General features: G+C 35.8%; 3 protein-coding genes across 3 annotated transcripts; all 3 read right to left on the minus strand.

Moving 5' to 3' along the window:
• Nucleotides 1-797: 797 nt before the first annotated feature.
• On the minus strand, nucleotides 798-1,730 carry LOC105090050 (olfactory receptor 8I2). Its single transcript, XM_010981239.2, has one exon. The coding sequence runs from the start codon at nucleotides 1,728-1,730 to the stop codon at nucleotides 798-800; it is 933 nt and encodes a 310-aa protein (XP_010979541.1).
• Nucleotides 1,731-8,392: 6,662 nt separating this feature from the next.
• LOC135322570 (olfactory receptor 5J3-like) lies at nucleotides 8,393-9,331 on the minus strand. Its single transcript, XM_064491831.1, has one exon. The coding sequence runs from the start codon at nucleotides 9,329-9,331 to the stop codon at nucleotides 8,393-8,395; it is 939 nt and encodes a 312-aa protein (XP_064347901.1).
• A 5,326-nt stretch (nucleotides 9,332-14,657) lies between these two features.
• LOC105090081 (olfactory receptor 5J3) lies at nucleotides 14,658-15,617 on the minus strand. The gene has a single exon (XM_010981270.3). It carries the CDS (start codon nucleotides 15,594-15,596, stop codon nucleotides 14,658-14,660), a length of 939 nt encoding a protein of 312 aa, XP_010979572.3. The 5' UTR covers nucleotides 15,597-15,617.
• Nucleotides 15,618-15,817: the final 200 nt, after the last annotated feature.

Below are 15,817 nucleotides of genomic sequence, written 5' to 3' on the forward strand. Positions count from 1 at the left end.
ACACAGACACACACACACACACATATTTAAGTTTATCAAGTCTTTGAACTTAGGGAGGTACATTATTGTTGCTAAGAAGTAAAACTCTGCTGTTTTTGATGAAGACCATACTCCAATTCATAGACCCGTGATTTTCTATGTAATCAAGGATCACGATCAAGATAAATGATCAAAATTTTAACTGTTAGGACAGAAGGAATCCACATTACCTGGAGATGTCTCCGTATTACCCAGTGTCTCTTGTCATCACTAGTGTTTACACCTCACTGAAATGACTTCAACTGCTACCCCCCTCCAACCCTGGAATTACGTTTGCTTTTGTTAACTCTGTACCCTTTCCTTTGCTCTCAGGCCGTCAGCTATCATTTCTTGTTAACGATATTTAAGAGTTATCATCTCAATCTACTACTCATTTTCTACGCTCATTTTGATGATGGCTGAAAAAACAAGACATCAAACCATATGGACAGTCAGTATAATTGCTGTTTAACATGTTGTGGTGTGATGGCATGCTCACGCAAGAACATGCAGGGAGAGATTCAGTCACTGCTTTCTTTAGTTATTTGTGCATGTCTATGTCTGAATAATTTATGTATTGACATGAACTCCTAAGACAGTGATTCAGTATTCCATATAAACAAATAAAATGATAATTCACCTCCTTTATGTCAAGATTCTAAGTTATTATTCAGTTTGTGTTATGCCTTTGGACTTACTCTAGTCTTTTCCTAATTGTTGGAGCAATTGAATGCCTGAAACCATCCAACTTTTCTTTAATCGCAACAAGCAGAGATTTGTCATGGAAAAAGTTTTCTACGTATGACTCTCAGGAGAGCCTTTTTTACGTCTTTGTTCCTCAGACTATAGATGAGCGGATTCAGCATTGGGATGACCATGGTATAGAACACAGATGCCACCTGTCCCTGGGTCAAGGATGACGTGTTGTCGGGCTGCAGATATGTGAAAATCAGGGACCCATAAAAGACGGTCACACCCAGGAGGTGCGACGCACAGGTGGAAAAGGCTTTCTGTCTGCCTGCCGCAGACTGGATCTTGAGGATGGCTGAGATGATGGCCATGTAAGTGACAGTGATAATGAAGAGGGAACTGAGAAGGGTGAACCCAGCTAAAACAAAGATCACCATTTCTGTGCTGAAGGCATCTCCACACGACAGGGCCAAAAGAGCTGTGGTGTCACAGAAAAAATGGTTGATGCTGGCATCACAGAACGCCAAACTGCTTATCAAGCAGATGGATATCAGAGAATTCGTGAAGCCTACTGTATATGGCATGACTCCCAACCAGCTGCACACTTTCTGGGACATAACCACTGAATACAGTAAGGGGTTGCAGATTGCCACATAGCGGTCATAGGCCATTGATCCCAGAAGAAAACACTCGCTACACACCAAACCCACAAAAAAGTACATTTGAACAAAGCAGCCAAAGAAGGAGATGGTTTTCTGTTTCGACTGGAAATTCACCAGTGCCTTGGGGGTTACAGTAGAGGAATAAAATATGTCAATGAATGCTAAATTGTTAAGGAAAAAGTACATAGGTGTGTGAAGCTGAGAGTCAATTCTGATTAAAATAATTAGACCAAGGTTCCCCCAAACAGTGAATAGATAAATAAAGAGAAATATCAAGAAAAGACTGACTTGCAGTTCAGGGTGATTTGTAAATCCAGAGAGAATGAAGAAAGTCACCTCCGTGAAATTGTTCCCAGCCATTTTTATCAAGCCAGGCCTCTGACTTACCTGCTGAGTAACAATGACAGAAGTTAGAGAAGGATTCGACTCTAAGGACCTGATAGCCAGTGTTGACTTAGACTCATAATGAAAGAGTGACAGATGGGGAGCAAATATTTAATGACTTTAAGTTAATTGAAAATTTATACATGATTTTCTTTTTTTTTTGTAAGAGAACAGACATGCTGATTGAAAAAAAAAATTCCAAGTTCACAATCCTGTGGCTTTCTTTGCACTCAAAGATATTTATCAGGCGTGACTTTTGAAGGATTTTTCCTGAGATATACCATCTTCAACCCTACTGTATCTCTGGGCCCCAAATCATATACTTAGAAATTTACCTACTAGTTGTATGGTATTCTCAGAAAATATAAAGGTTGTTTAGGAAAGGAGGTGCTATTATTTGTGAATTCAATATCTTTTTGTGGCAGTCTTCCTAATGACACTTTTTAGGGTTATTTTAAGAGCTTAATAATATCTTAGATGGACACATCAAATAATTCCTTGGAATCGATAAAGCTTTGTTAAATTTTATAAAATATATATACAATTTTTATATGATATGTAAAATATATTTTATTAATACATAAAGCATATAAAACTTACACATAGATATAACAGGAAAGCAACTTCTTGCTTATTTTATGTGTTAATGCTAAACTTTGTTATACCTTTTTCTACCACATGTCCTTTCTTTCTGTTGGTTCGCTACCACCAAACGAGGAACTTACCCTGTCACATAGCCAGATTGTTTGGTATGTGTGGTTAGTGACCATGTTTGTTTCCATCGTGAAGCACATGGTTATCTATAACATTAGGTAATAACTAATTCATTGCCAAATAGTGATTTTCAATAATAAAAAGCCTACAAATGGTAAAAGGAATGTGATTTGTTATATTTAAAACAAAAAATTAAAACATAAGGTGATTTCACTAGAAATTAGAGAACTTATTTGCCTAATTCAATTGACATAAGTATGTGATAAATAAAAACTGAAACTAGCATGATATTAATGCAAGTTCGTTTCAGACATTTAGCACTCTGCTTGGTTAAGTATACTTAATCATTTAGGGTCTCCCACATTCACAATGCTCCTATTTGTTTATCCATTCATTCCTTTAAGTAGCTTTTAGTCAACGAAGGCAGTTTGTCTTGCCTGGCACCATTCTTAAAGCTCACTGGAAGATGCAGGCATGTAAAAAGAAAATGTTTCTCAGTGTAAGAAACACACACACACACACACCCGCACGCACACAATAAAGAAGAGAATGATAAAATTAGACTTACCTGGTATTGAGTCATCAAAAGGAAAACCCTTTCTCTCTCAGCTCTCTTCCATCTATTTTCAGGTTTATGTTCAGACAATAAGAAGAGAAAACATTTTGCAACCTTTGCAAAATCCACCATTAGTTTTTGGCATATGGCTAGATCTCTCTCCTCTACAAATCTGAATCCCGTGAATTCTCTGTATAACGGCTTGTGTCTGTTGTGTTTGCTGTTGCTGCTGCTGTTAGCACAGGGCTCTGTTTCCTATATAATGCACCCCTGTTGGTATTAGGAAGTTGATGGAAAAATGTGGATAGTTTCGATGACAGTTATGGATAATGCATATATTACCTTCCATTGATAAGATAAAAATAAGAACAGAATTAACAAAATAATTGTTTATTTTTGTGTGTCTTCTTGAGAATTAAAATCTATTTTTTTTTAGGTCAAACTTAGATTTGTATTCAGGATTAATTTTGTTCTTAGTGTATTTCTAAAGCAGTCCCATTTAAAAAAAGGATTGTCTTCTGAAATCTAGTATACCAGCATCTCTTTTTAAACTTGCAAAGTTATATCATAAAGAAATTGGTCAATTAGCATTTTCGATCTCTTGAGGGTTGTATTTTAATTGTGCCCCAAGGTTTATTTGTAATTTGCCTAGAATGCATCTCCAGTGGAAAAGTTCGGAAGTAAATGTTCCTCAGCTTTGTGTTTTTCAGTTTAAATGGCCATAGACATATTGAGATATGTAATTAATGTAGTTTTAAAACTTATGTTTATTTTGATATTATATGTATGTGTGTGTGTATATATACATCTTTTTTAAAGCATTAGGAAATATATGTGAAATACATGGTATTAGAGAGTATCAATAACCATTGCCCCTGTCTGGGGTTTTGCTGGTCTCTCAGCAAAAGCAGGGAGCATTTCCAGCTACTGATTTAATAGTGTTAATATACATTGAAATTATGTTACCACCTATGTCAAACAGTCATGTATGTATTTATTTTTAATACAGACACTGTGATTTTTAACTGACTGTGCTTAATGGTACATACACACAAAATAGGGTGAGACTACGTATGCCATCTAGGAAAACAAGCAAAAAGAACCTTAAGTAAAATTAAAGGTCATTCTCTCTGTTTCATGTTCAGCTGATAGGTCAGTACTTTGAAAAACTTTAATTACATTATTATTCTATTTGTTGTTTGTTTATTTTTTCAAGCAATTTCCTAAGTGACACCCCTATAATGACTCTGAATTGGTAGGTCTGAAATTGACCCCAAAATGTGACTTTTTCAAAATGCCTGAGGTCCATGGACTGTTTCCAAACACTAGCTTAAAAGGATCTCACAGGCTTGCCAGATTAAGTGACTTTTCTACTGTTATCATTATGGTCTCTTATTTTACTTATTTTTAGAAGATATTTAATATGATGAAATCGTATGTTGAGACAAGATAGATTCTACATTGGGGAGGAAAACCACACATCTCTAATCCTACTTGTCACATTAGAGATTTAAAAAAAAAGAATAAAAACTGTTATAAATGGGCCATATCACTTACTGGTAATCAACATATTTAGATATTAGGACAAAAGAAATGATTACTACTCTTTTTCCCCTCTAGTATGTGTCTTGAGAAAAGAAACCTTTGAAAATACTGAATTGTATACCTGTAATCTCAAATTTCCAACCATTTCTTACTTATTCTTTCAATACACTTTAAGCACTATCAAATGACAGATACTATGGTTTGTGTGGGACTGCAAAGATGAGCATATTGTCTCTACTTTTAAGTTACTTAGAGTTGATTGCTTCTTTCAAGATTCAAGATGCAAAACTTGCCTCGGTTCTTTAATAGTCTGATATTTGGTGAGCTAAAATGTTCATACCTACCAGTGTATGCCTGGAATTAAGACTAGAGTTGACTGCACTATAGGATTAATGGGCATGTAGTAAATGCTTACTTAATTCAATTCATATTTCTTATAAACCCATTTTAAGTTCTAGTTGTTAACCAGCTATATTTAACTTTTTAGTTAATTTTTTTCAACTTACATAATTTCAACACACTCTTTACCCAGTTTCATGAATGTTAACATCTTACATAACTAGAGCATAATAACTAACACAAAGAAATTCACATTGATACAGCAATGTTAACAAAACTACACATTTTATTCAATTTCACCAGTTTTCCCCCAGAGTCCCTTTTACTCTTCCAGGATCCAATTCAGAATATCACTCTGCAATTAGTGTCATGTCTCTTTAAATGTTTCAGTCTGTGACTTTCCCATTTTCTTTCCTGTTCTTTCATGACTGACACTTTTCAAGATTGTTGGTCAAGTGTTTTACAGACTGTCTCTCAGTTTAAGTTTGCCTGATGTTTTCTCATGATTAACCTGAAGTTATTCATTATGAGAAAAAAGTTCCAGTGAGGTGATATGCATGTCCTTTTCATATTATTAGAGGATACAGGATGTTAAATGGTATTTCTAGTGATGTTAAACTTGATCACTTGAAGTAGTGTCTGTTAGGGGGAAGGGGAGTGTACAGCTCAAGTGGTAGAGCACCTGCCTAGCGTGCATGAGGTCCTGGGTTCAATCTCCAGGGCCTCCTCTGAAAATAAATAAACAAGTCTAATTACCTCTCCCTGGCAAGAAAAATTATAAAATAGTGTCTGCCACGCTTCTTTACTGTAAAGTTAGATTCTTTACTATGTAATTTATATAAACTAACATGTATATGGAATATTAATATTATTTATTTAATTTTCTTTCCTATGTAATTGATATAAATTACATAAATATGGAAGACAAAATATTTTATTTATACTTGTTGGCATCCATCAACATATTGCCTCTAACAATTATTATGGTGGTGTTTTCATAGTAAATTTCCATTTCCCTTAGTTTTTCAACGTATTTTAATTGAAATGATTCTGTAAGGAAGAGTTGTTATTTCTTATTTATTTATTTATAGCAGTATATACTCTTTGATACTTATTTTGTTTTGGGGGGTTATTATCCAATACCCCCATCACTTCCATTGCTGCTCAATTCATTCCAGCTTTGCTAATGGAACCATCATTGAATCAACTCCCATGTGCTCTGCTCTTTGTTTGTTTTTTTCATTTATTTCCACTTCTTACATCCTGACAGTGCAGTGAGCTCCAGGTTTATCATTTATTTTCCTGGACCCTGCTCTAGAAACAACCGCTTCTCCAAGGATCCCTTTATCGTTATACTATAAAGTTTTAAACAAAAATAATGACATTGATGAAGGCATTGAGTTTTACATAAATATTTTGGAAAGTAATTGAGTAAAGTATCAAGATAAAAAAAAGTATGTGTTTCACCAAAGAATTTGATTATTAGACAACTGTCAAGATGAAAGCAATTAGAAAAATGAATAAGTTTTACACACAGACGTCATCATTTTGCTATAAATTACTTTGTAAGACATTAAACCCCAAAGTGTACAACCCAGGAGGTGGATATTTGGCAGGCTCTGTGTACGTTAGAACTTTAGTCTGTGATTATGAGACATAATCAGCACTTGTCACGTCCTAAGGAATCTCTCATTAAGTAATAGTTTTGCTTTTGAAAACCTGGTTTAACATTAACAGTGATTACTTATTTTTTAAAAAATACGTGGCAGTTGTGGTGATATACCATCAAAATATTTGACAATGGGATTATTCTGGAAGAAAATATAGGCCACGTAGAAACAATGAAATACAATTTGCTTTAAAACACTTTGATACATATTGACATAAGTTTAATTGTCAAGTAATAAGAAAAAAAAAAAAGCCCAGAGACTTACAGAGTTTGAATAAGATTTATTGCTAGGCACTATGGGTTATTCCATTTGATAAATACCAGCATTCTTTCCACAAATTTGAAACTGTTGTTCCCTACGCATTGCAAAGGTGTCGCCAGCAAAGACTATGTTCGCCCTCTTAACAGCTATAGTGATGACAGTGGTGCAGGACTGAGTTTCTGATGCTTGTCTGAGTAAGTAGGACAATAATATGAACATAAGCAATGTGGGATTCCAAGTCATTTTGTTTAAAAAAAACTTTCAGCATTTTCAAGTAGCTGTACAACTTAATGGAAATTTCCTAAAGGCTGATTTTTTTTTTTTTAGTGAATTCCAATATATGCTGATATAAAGGAAAACCTTTGCATTGCTATGTTTGTATTTCTGTTAAACAACAGGCAGAAATGGAATTGTCATGAAAAGAAACTCTTCTGTCCCTGTGGCATTATTGTTAAAGATAAATATTCAAATTTTAAAGGTTCCAGGTAAATATGGCAAACAAAATGCATACAGAAAGTTGTGTTTCTTTATGTAAAATGGGAGAAGGCCTGTGAACATGTACACAAATATATGTGTGTTTGAATGCTACCTCTCAAATGTTGGATGTTGTCAGATCTTGGGTAAGCTTTAACTCCCTTGATTACTCGTTTCCTCATCTGTAAAATGGGTCAGCTCCTCTAGAGTTGTAAAGAGGGAAGACTGATTTCACTCTCCGTAACTGATTCTTTTCGAAGTATGTGTATGTGCATGTGTGTGCATGTACGTATCTTTCTGTATGTATGTTTGTGTGATTGTCAACTACTGGTTCTTCTATATCCAATTAAAACTGAAAATCATATTCTGTAACTAACCAATCTGTAGAAGATGGTGTCAGTTTATTACTTAAGAAGTTAGTAGAGATTCAAAATAATAATTGAGGAATCGAAAGAACCTAAATTATGCAGCGGCACAAAATTATTTTAAACTGGAGCCAGCTGGGATTCAGTTGATGTGGAGAGAGGCTTTCTCTGAGCCTCCTTTATCTGACTAAAGGCAGAACTTCTGAGAATGAAGCTGCCATAAAATCCTCTGTCCCTGGGACTGCTTTGTCTGCCAGGAGGAAGACAGAATGACCACTTGCTCCTGCATAAACAATGATGTCACAGAATTTCCTGTCTCTCATTTGTTCCCTTAGAAACCCATTTGTTTTTCCCATGGAAGCCATGTCTCCCTCTCTCTTTCCTATATTATTAGGTATATAAACCTCATCTCTAACTATTGAACTAGCCACTTTTTTTTGTCTGTATTCATATTTATATGAATGCACTTTGTCTATTCTCCTGTCAATCTGCCTTTTGTCAGTTTATCTTTTTTAATTTAATAAATTTATTTATTTATTTTTAATGGAGGTACTGGGGATTGAACCCAGGACCTCATGCATGCTAAGCATGTGCTCTGCCACTGAGCTATACCCTCCTACTGTCAGTTTAATTCGCAGACCCTTAATTAGTAAACCTAAAAACATGTAGCATCAATCAATATTTCTTAAACTTTTTTTGCTTGAAAACTTATAGTCACTGAGCAAATAGTTTTTGCATAATAATTCTTTTCATTGCTTCTTTGGCCTCTGTGTTTCTTACATTGTAAATCAGGAGATTTAATATTGGTGGCAAAAGGGTATAGAACACGGACAGGATTTTGGCTCTATCCTGTGGGTAGCTAGAGCTGGTCCCCAGATAAGTAAACATCACTGTTCCGTAGAAGAGAGTCACTACCATTAGGTGGGAGACACATGTGGAGAAGGCTTTGTATCTGCCCCTCAGAGACTGTATCTTCAGTACAGTGAGAAGGATGCCCAGATAGGAACTAACTACCATCAGAAAGGTAGCCACTGATGTGGTCCCAGAGAGGACTGTAAATAAAGCCTCATTGTACTGGGTATCAGAACAGGAAAGTTGAAACAGCAGTGGGATATCACAAAAATAATGGTTGATGACATTGGGACCACAGAAAGACAGACTGAGCAAGCCACTCAAATGGGTGAGTGAGTTGATGCAACCTACTAGGTAGGACGCAGTCACCAGTTGGATGCAGAGTGTAGGGGTCATGAGACCTTTGCAGAGAAGGGGGCGGCAAATGGCAATGTACCGATCAAATGCCATTGCAGCCAGAAGGAAGTATTCTGTGGTCAGGAGCATGCTGACAAAGGAATACTGAAGGAGGCAACCACAATAGGAGATGGCTCTCTGTCCTGCTATGTAGTTCATCAGCATCTTAGGGATAAAGACCAAGGAATAGCAGAAATCCAAGAAAGCCAACTGGCTAAGGAAAAAGTACTTGGGAGAATGGAGCTGGGCACTAGCCAGGATGATTGCAATCAGCCAAACGTTGCCCACTACAGTGATGAGATAAATCAAGAGAAACAGCACAAATAGGACCGTATTCAGTTCAGGGTCATCGGTCAGCCCCAGGAGGATGAATTCAGTTATCTCACTGACATTTCTGTTAGCCATTTATGTGGCTCCTCTCTGATGGGTCTACAGGGAATGAGAGGAAACAGAAAATAAGCAAAGAGTGCAGCTTGAACATGACCTTGTTCTACCAGCATCTTTAGAAAACTGCATGATTTTAGTTAATAATAATAAATCACAGTCAATTCACTTCTTGCAAATATGAAAGTTAGCCTGATTCAAAACTTTATTCGGATCAAAGTCTCACCAGGGGCTGTAAACTGGCATTAGGTACCACATAGAAGCCCCTGGAGAAAGTAAAATCCCCATGAAAAGCTGTAATAGTGATCTTAGTTTAGCGGAGAAGGTTCAGAGGTGGACGTTGGATAACAGTGCGTCTCAGATTCCAGAACACAAGACAAGGACCTCATGTTTTAAAAAGAAGATCCCTTAACAAAGAACAAAAAACTCAATGTTTAACAGATAAATTCTTGGGGAATCTGGCAAAATTATTCTCTGTGACATCTTTTTAACTTAGGCAAAAATACACATGACATGTTAAACAATAGAAATAACAAACGGGCAGAATATACATATGTGTATATTAAATCATCTAATAAAACTGATCATTATCCATAAAAATGGAAGATGAGAATTTTCTATCAGAACAACATCATTTATTGGTTAAAACTCAGTTATTCCAGGAAGCCATTCTTTGCTATGCCAGAAGATATTTATCACTCCATACTCGGATTTCTTATAGCATTTATTACCAAATGGCTTAAATTAGACCACAGCAGATTTTTTGCATTAAGATTGAGTCAAACACATGTTTGAATCCCTACAGTCAAGAAATCTCAACTCGAGAGGGGGTGCATAGAGCTCAGTGGTAGAGTGAGTGCTTAGCATGCATGAGGTCCTGGGGTCAATTCTCAAAACCTCTATCAAAATAAATAAATAAATAAACCAAATGACTGCCCCCCACCTGCACACAAAAAAAAGAAAAAAAAATTAGGTCTCAAGTTTAATTTCAAGGACAATGCAGATGATTTTGGCACATTAGTTCACATATGAATCTGGGTTTTTATCCAGGAAGTTAGATCATTAAATCAATTTTATTTTAGTTTTTATCATATAACCAAAACTATGTGAAAAACAACATTCTGATATCCAATGTATTTGAGAAACACTTGGCTAAATAATTTTTAAGGAAAGCTTTCTTTATTGCAGGACTTATAAGAATGCATAATATTTGACTATGCTTTGCAAGTTCCAATAAGATAAATACATACAGAACACATTTCATATTAATTTGACAATCAAATCTATTTTCACTAAATATTAATGAATACACTGTTCCACAATCCATGCTTTGGGAATAATATTTCCCTGATACTGAATGCAGAGTGAATGGGCTTGGATTTCTACCCTTTATTTTCAGTGTTATATAAAGAAAGTTATTTGATAACAATTCTGCAAATCATGCTACTAAATAACTTTGATTAATTCCATTTGCTAGGAGACCAGCCCAAGTCTAATTTTTCTCACACTGGATATACAAGATATAAAAAGAACGACTAGTCACTTTATACCATGTTGAGCTGTGATTGCACGTCTAACTCTTGGTTTCCCAGTCTAACTATCAGATTCATCTCTAAACCTTTCTCAAGCAGTAGTTGTGAGACTTAAATAAGAAAATATGTGGAAACAGGGTGGTTCACCATGGATGCTCTCAAATGTTTGCTGTCTATTCAAAGTAAAACGAATAAGGAAAACAGAGACTGGACTCTGCTGACATACTGGACAGATGCCTTTGACTAAAGTGATTATTTGGATTTTTGCTTTTTTTGTTTGGTTTTGTTTAGTTAGATTTGCCTTGATTTTGTTTTTAAACAAACCAATTTGTTACTTTGATGATAAATTTCTTATTTCACTCATTTTGTATTTCTCTTTAATTTTCACTTAATAATTGGTAAATTTCATCTGAACTTCCTTTCACTGTAAAGTCAGTTAATCTTTGAGTCTAAAATTTAGCTCTGCTAACAGGACCAAATAAATGGCTGCTCTTTTCCTCGGATTTAACAAAATTCAACAGTTTGCAATAGTCAATCTTAATGAATTTAAGTAAATTCCCTCTTGTAACCGACATAATTATGTGAAGTTATAAACACAGCTACCTGAGGAAATATGGAATAAACTCACTAATGACTTCAAGCAAGCCGATTGACCTGGTCATGGTCTAACTGGATTTCAGTCATCTCAGTAACTGGGATGGATTTGAGGCAGATGATAATCTTCACATTTTATTCACAATGTCTTTTGAGAGTTGCTATTTTTGAATACAGGAAAAGGCATTTATAATTGTTAGAACACACATATGCGACCCTACCTGGTGCTGAGAGGAAGCCTGGCCACTCCTATTGGTTTCCTGACTTGTGCTTATATTTGGCTCAGGGCCTTTGGGGGATGCCATCCACAGGGGTCCTGTGAGCACCAGGTCTCATCAAACAGCTAAAGAGAGTCCTGGGAGAGAAATGTCCCAGCGTGATCTTGTCAAATTATAGCAATTCACGTATTTGGCCTTTCCTCAGTTTTAGAGAAAATTGTCACATGTGTCTTATCTCACTTAGATGCGGCTCCACAAGGAAAAAATGAATTATTAAAAATGAACTCCACTGGTGTCTGTAATTATGATTTACAGAACTTAATAATATATACATAGGCTTTATATATGTATATACATACTGGTTTTAAAGAGCACTAAGTTCCAGCTGTTGGTGGCCATGTTCTTCTATAAATACATTGTTATTGATATGAATTATGGAAAATACACACATTTAAATTTGAGAGAACTCAAAAGAAGGGGAAGCAATGACTAAACAGAAGTCAGGTCTGTGTGTGTTTTTATACACTGGATTGCCTTTTAATATTGGGGTAATTTAGTCAATTAAGACACTAAAATATCAGGTTCAACATTTTTGTAATGATAGTGGCTGAACATAATAATAAGTTTTAGAAATACTGAATAGATTGATATTTGGGGGATAGACTGGGAAATAGAAAGGAGGTAACTGTGGAGTGAAATGGTAAGCTAAACGTAGAAGTGGAGGAAGGGACATTCTTGTACGAGTAAGTCCCTAAGATGAGTCACATGCACCAAACGAATACACACAGCTGCGTGAGAAAAGGCGGTGAAAATCTGCAGTGATTTTAAAATGAAGCAGTATTGCAGACTAACACACAGGGGATGTTAGACGAGTTTTATTAGCGAGAGTATTTCTTTTTCTTTGTCAACCATTTATTTGCTATTGACTAATTATATCTGCCATTTAAGGACATTTGGAACCTGCTTAACTCAATTTCATTTACTTTCTGAATATTTAATTTTAATGGTGTATTAAAGTGAAGGTTTATAACTTTTCATATTTATACATTTCATATTAATGGTATATTACTCATTTTCCAATCTACGTTCTGCACATCTGCACAAGCTCCCTCTGTTTGCCTCAGAATTCTAGGATGGGAATGTTTTTTTCTCATTTAAGCATCAAGTTCCTGTTTTATAGTGTAGTCTGGTAGCTGTTTGTTAGAGTTAGTTGAAGGTCAGTACTAGAAAACAAAAATCTTTTTTTCCCATAAAATAACACCCACTACACACACACACACACACACACACACACACACACACACACACTTCTCACACTTAGAAAACTGTGTTATTTGTCTGCATGCTGGGAGGCCACCCTGTTCTATAGGGTGTATATTGTAATAGAACTTATTAAAAATTGTAAACAGCTCAATTTATTTTTCTGAGTTTCAATTTTTTCCCCCTATAATATTTCTTGTGTTTCATATTCTCGGATATAAGACATTTAATGCTCCCGAAAAATTGTGATGAATTATGTAAAATTAAGTTTACTTATTATCATTATTATTTTATTTTTATTTTAATCTGAAAATTAAGACTTACATACAAATACATTTACATCAATGCCTCATGCATAAATGGATCCTTGTAGCACCCAATTTCAAATAATATAGTAAATGATTTTGGAAAATTGGTGGTGGTGGTGGTGTGATTGTTTTATTCCGAAAAGTAAACTTTCGTATGAATTTCTTTTCATGAATGTCTAATACAATAAGCATTTCAATTTCCTAACTTCACAGACAGCGGAACCATTCGTTTATGTGATTTTGGCTGTCACTGAGAAGAAAAAATATAGATTAATCCAGGCGGACTGCCTTGTAAAAACATGGGTTAATAATACAGAGCATCCAGCTGTCTCTGCACTGCTTAGCCAAACTGCCACTATTTATTTCAGTATTTAGAACAGACTCCAAAAATTAAATATAATTTTACTTGTAAATGCAAGTATTCTTTAGAATACTGTTTTTATTTTCCAGACAGGATACTTTGCAGCAATTTGGGGAAAAGAGATCATTATGGGGCAATCAGTATTTAGGGTTCTAATTTTATCATTATGCTCCTGTACATATAATTTGAATCACTGGGAAAACAATTGACTTCACATGATTTCCCTGCTTAGAATACAGAGCAGTGCTTTTCTCCTACCTAGATGACCTTCAAGGAAGTTTTTTGTTTAATGTCTAAAGAGGATGTTGGAAGAGCCTTAAAGGAAAGGGAGAATTGAGTCTGATTATTGAAGATTCTCTGATTAACTTGGAGGCGTCCTTCCTAAATATGAAGAAAAATTCTTCAGGGTAAGTTTTCTCTGAGAATTAGTGGCTCTTCCAGGGGAAATGGTAATAAAGCTGTGGCAGTTTCACGTGTAGTAAAGGACACCAAGGCCAGGAAAGAGGAAATGGTTTAGGCTAACCTCTGTGAGTGGAAAGGTGTCAAAACCAAGTCCACCTTCTATTTTTGAGCATGTCTTTTATTTTGTAGAATATCTGACTATAAATAATCCAGGCTAATTCTAGGAGCATGTATCTACCAGTTTTACTCGATAATTCAAGAACTAGTACTTTCTGCTTTTAAAGTATTTTGCTTTTTTCTGTACTCAAGAGAGAAAACCAGTTAAGAGATATTTCACTATTTATGAATGTTATGTTTGTATCTCTGTGTGTGTGTTTGTGTGTCTATATATCTGTGTGTGTATATTCATTTCTACCCACATACAGGAATGAAAATGTTAACAAATGTCCAGAAATAACTAACCTAGATTTAAGATGGTTTATTAGGTTAGTTTACACAGTAACCAGCCAACTATGACATTATTCCAGGCTTTTTTCTTCCATTGTAAAACAGAAGGTTCCAATTAAATAAACTCTAAGAGTCCTTTGGATTCATAATTTTAGTAAATTCATATAAATTTCATTATCCAAGGCACCTGTCTGTCTACTATTTTAGAGCCCATATGGTATGAAATTAACAAGGGATATATTTCATTTCTTTAACTCTTTTCACAGCATCCTTCACTTCCTTGTTTCTCAGGCTATAAATCAGTGGGTTTAACATAGGAATCACCAGAGTATAAAACACAGACACCACCTTTTCTTGTTCTAAGGAGTATTGGGAGCTTGGTTGAATGTAACTGAAACTTATAGAGCCATAGAACAAGGTCACAGCCGTAAGATGCGAAGCACACGTGGAGAAGGCTTTGCATCTTCCTGCTGCTGAGCGGATCCTCAGGATGGCAGCGACGATGAAGACGTAGGAGATCATCACAGTCAGGAAAGTGATCATGGCAATAACTCCAGAGAAGATTAAAAGCAACAGCTCATTCATGGATGTGTCAGAACATGACAGCTTCAACAGTGGGGGAAGGTCACAGAAGTAGTGCCTGATGACATTGGGCCCACAGAAAGACAGCTTCAGCAAACCAAGCGTGTGTGTCAAAGAGTTGATTAAACCTCCTACACACGATCCAATGACTAGAGTGACACAGACCATTTTTGTCATAGCCACCGTATAAAGTAAAGGGTTCACGATGGCCATGTAGCGGTCATAAGCCATTGCTGCCAGCAGGAAGCCCTCCGTGGTCAGGAGTGACACGAATAGAAAATATTGCACAATGCATGCAGAGAATGAAATCGTCTCCCGTTCAACGAAGAAGTTCAGTAACATTTTGGGTGCAAAGACTGATGAATAGCAGGCATCAACAAATGATAGGCAACTAAGGAAATGATACATGGGTGTCTGGAGTTTGGGAATTATCTGGATGAGAAAGAGCATGCCTAGGTTCCCCACCAAGGAGATGGTGTAGGTGAGCAGGAACAACAGGAAGAGGACCATTTTCATATCAGCACGATCTGTCAGCCCCAAAAGGATAAGTTCAGTCACCAGTGTGAAATTAACATTAGCCATGTGCTTACTTTTCTTGGGACCTGTTAACAATAAGGAGATTGGAATAAATTGAGAATTAACCATGCGGTGTTATCAAGACTGTTTGGAATCCCTAACTAGTGACTTGAGTTGTTGACTTCTCTGCTCTACTTGTTTTATCCATAAAATTAGAAAATTTTAACTAAAATTTTCTAGTCTCTTTAAGCACTGTTTATTTGCCTGCTCCATCGGGAAACTCCATG

The sequence above is a fragment of the Camelus dromedarius genome, chromosome 12 (genome assembly GCF_036321535.1).
Source record: "Camelus dromedarius isolate mCamDro1 chromosome 12, mCamDro1.pat, whole genome shotgun sequence".
NCBI lineage: Eukaryota > Metazoa > Chordata > Mammalia > Artiodactyla > Camelidae > Camelus > Camelus dromedarius.

Excerpts from the sequence above, each read along its gene's own strand:
- LOC105090050 (XM_010981239.2), bottom strand. The coding sequence starts at position 1,730 with ATGGCTGGGAACAATTTCACGGAGGTGACTTTCTTCATTCTCTCTGGA.
- LOC135322570 (XM_064491831.1), bottom strand. The coding sequence starts at position 9,331 with ATGGCTAACAGAAATGTCAGTGAGATAACTGAATTCATCCTCCTGGGG.
- LOC105090081 (XM_010981270.3), bottom strand. The coding sequence starts at position 15,596 with ATGGCTAATGTTAATTTCACACTGGTGACTGAACTTATCCTTTTGGGG.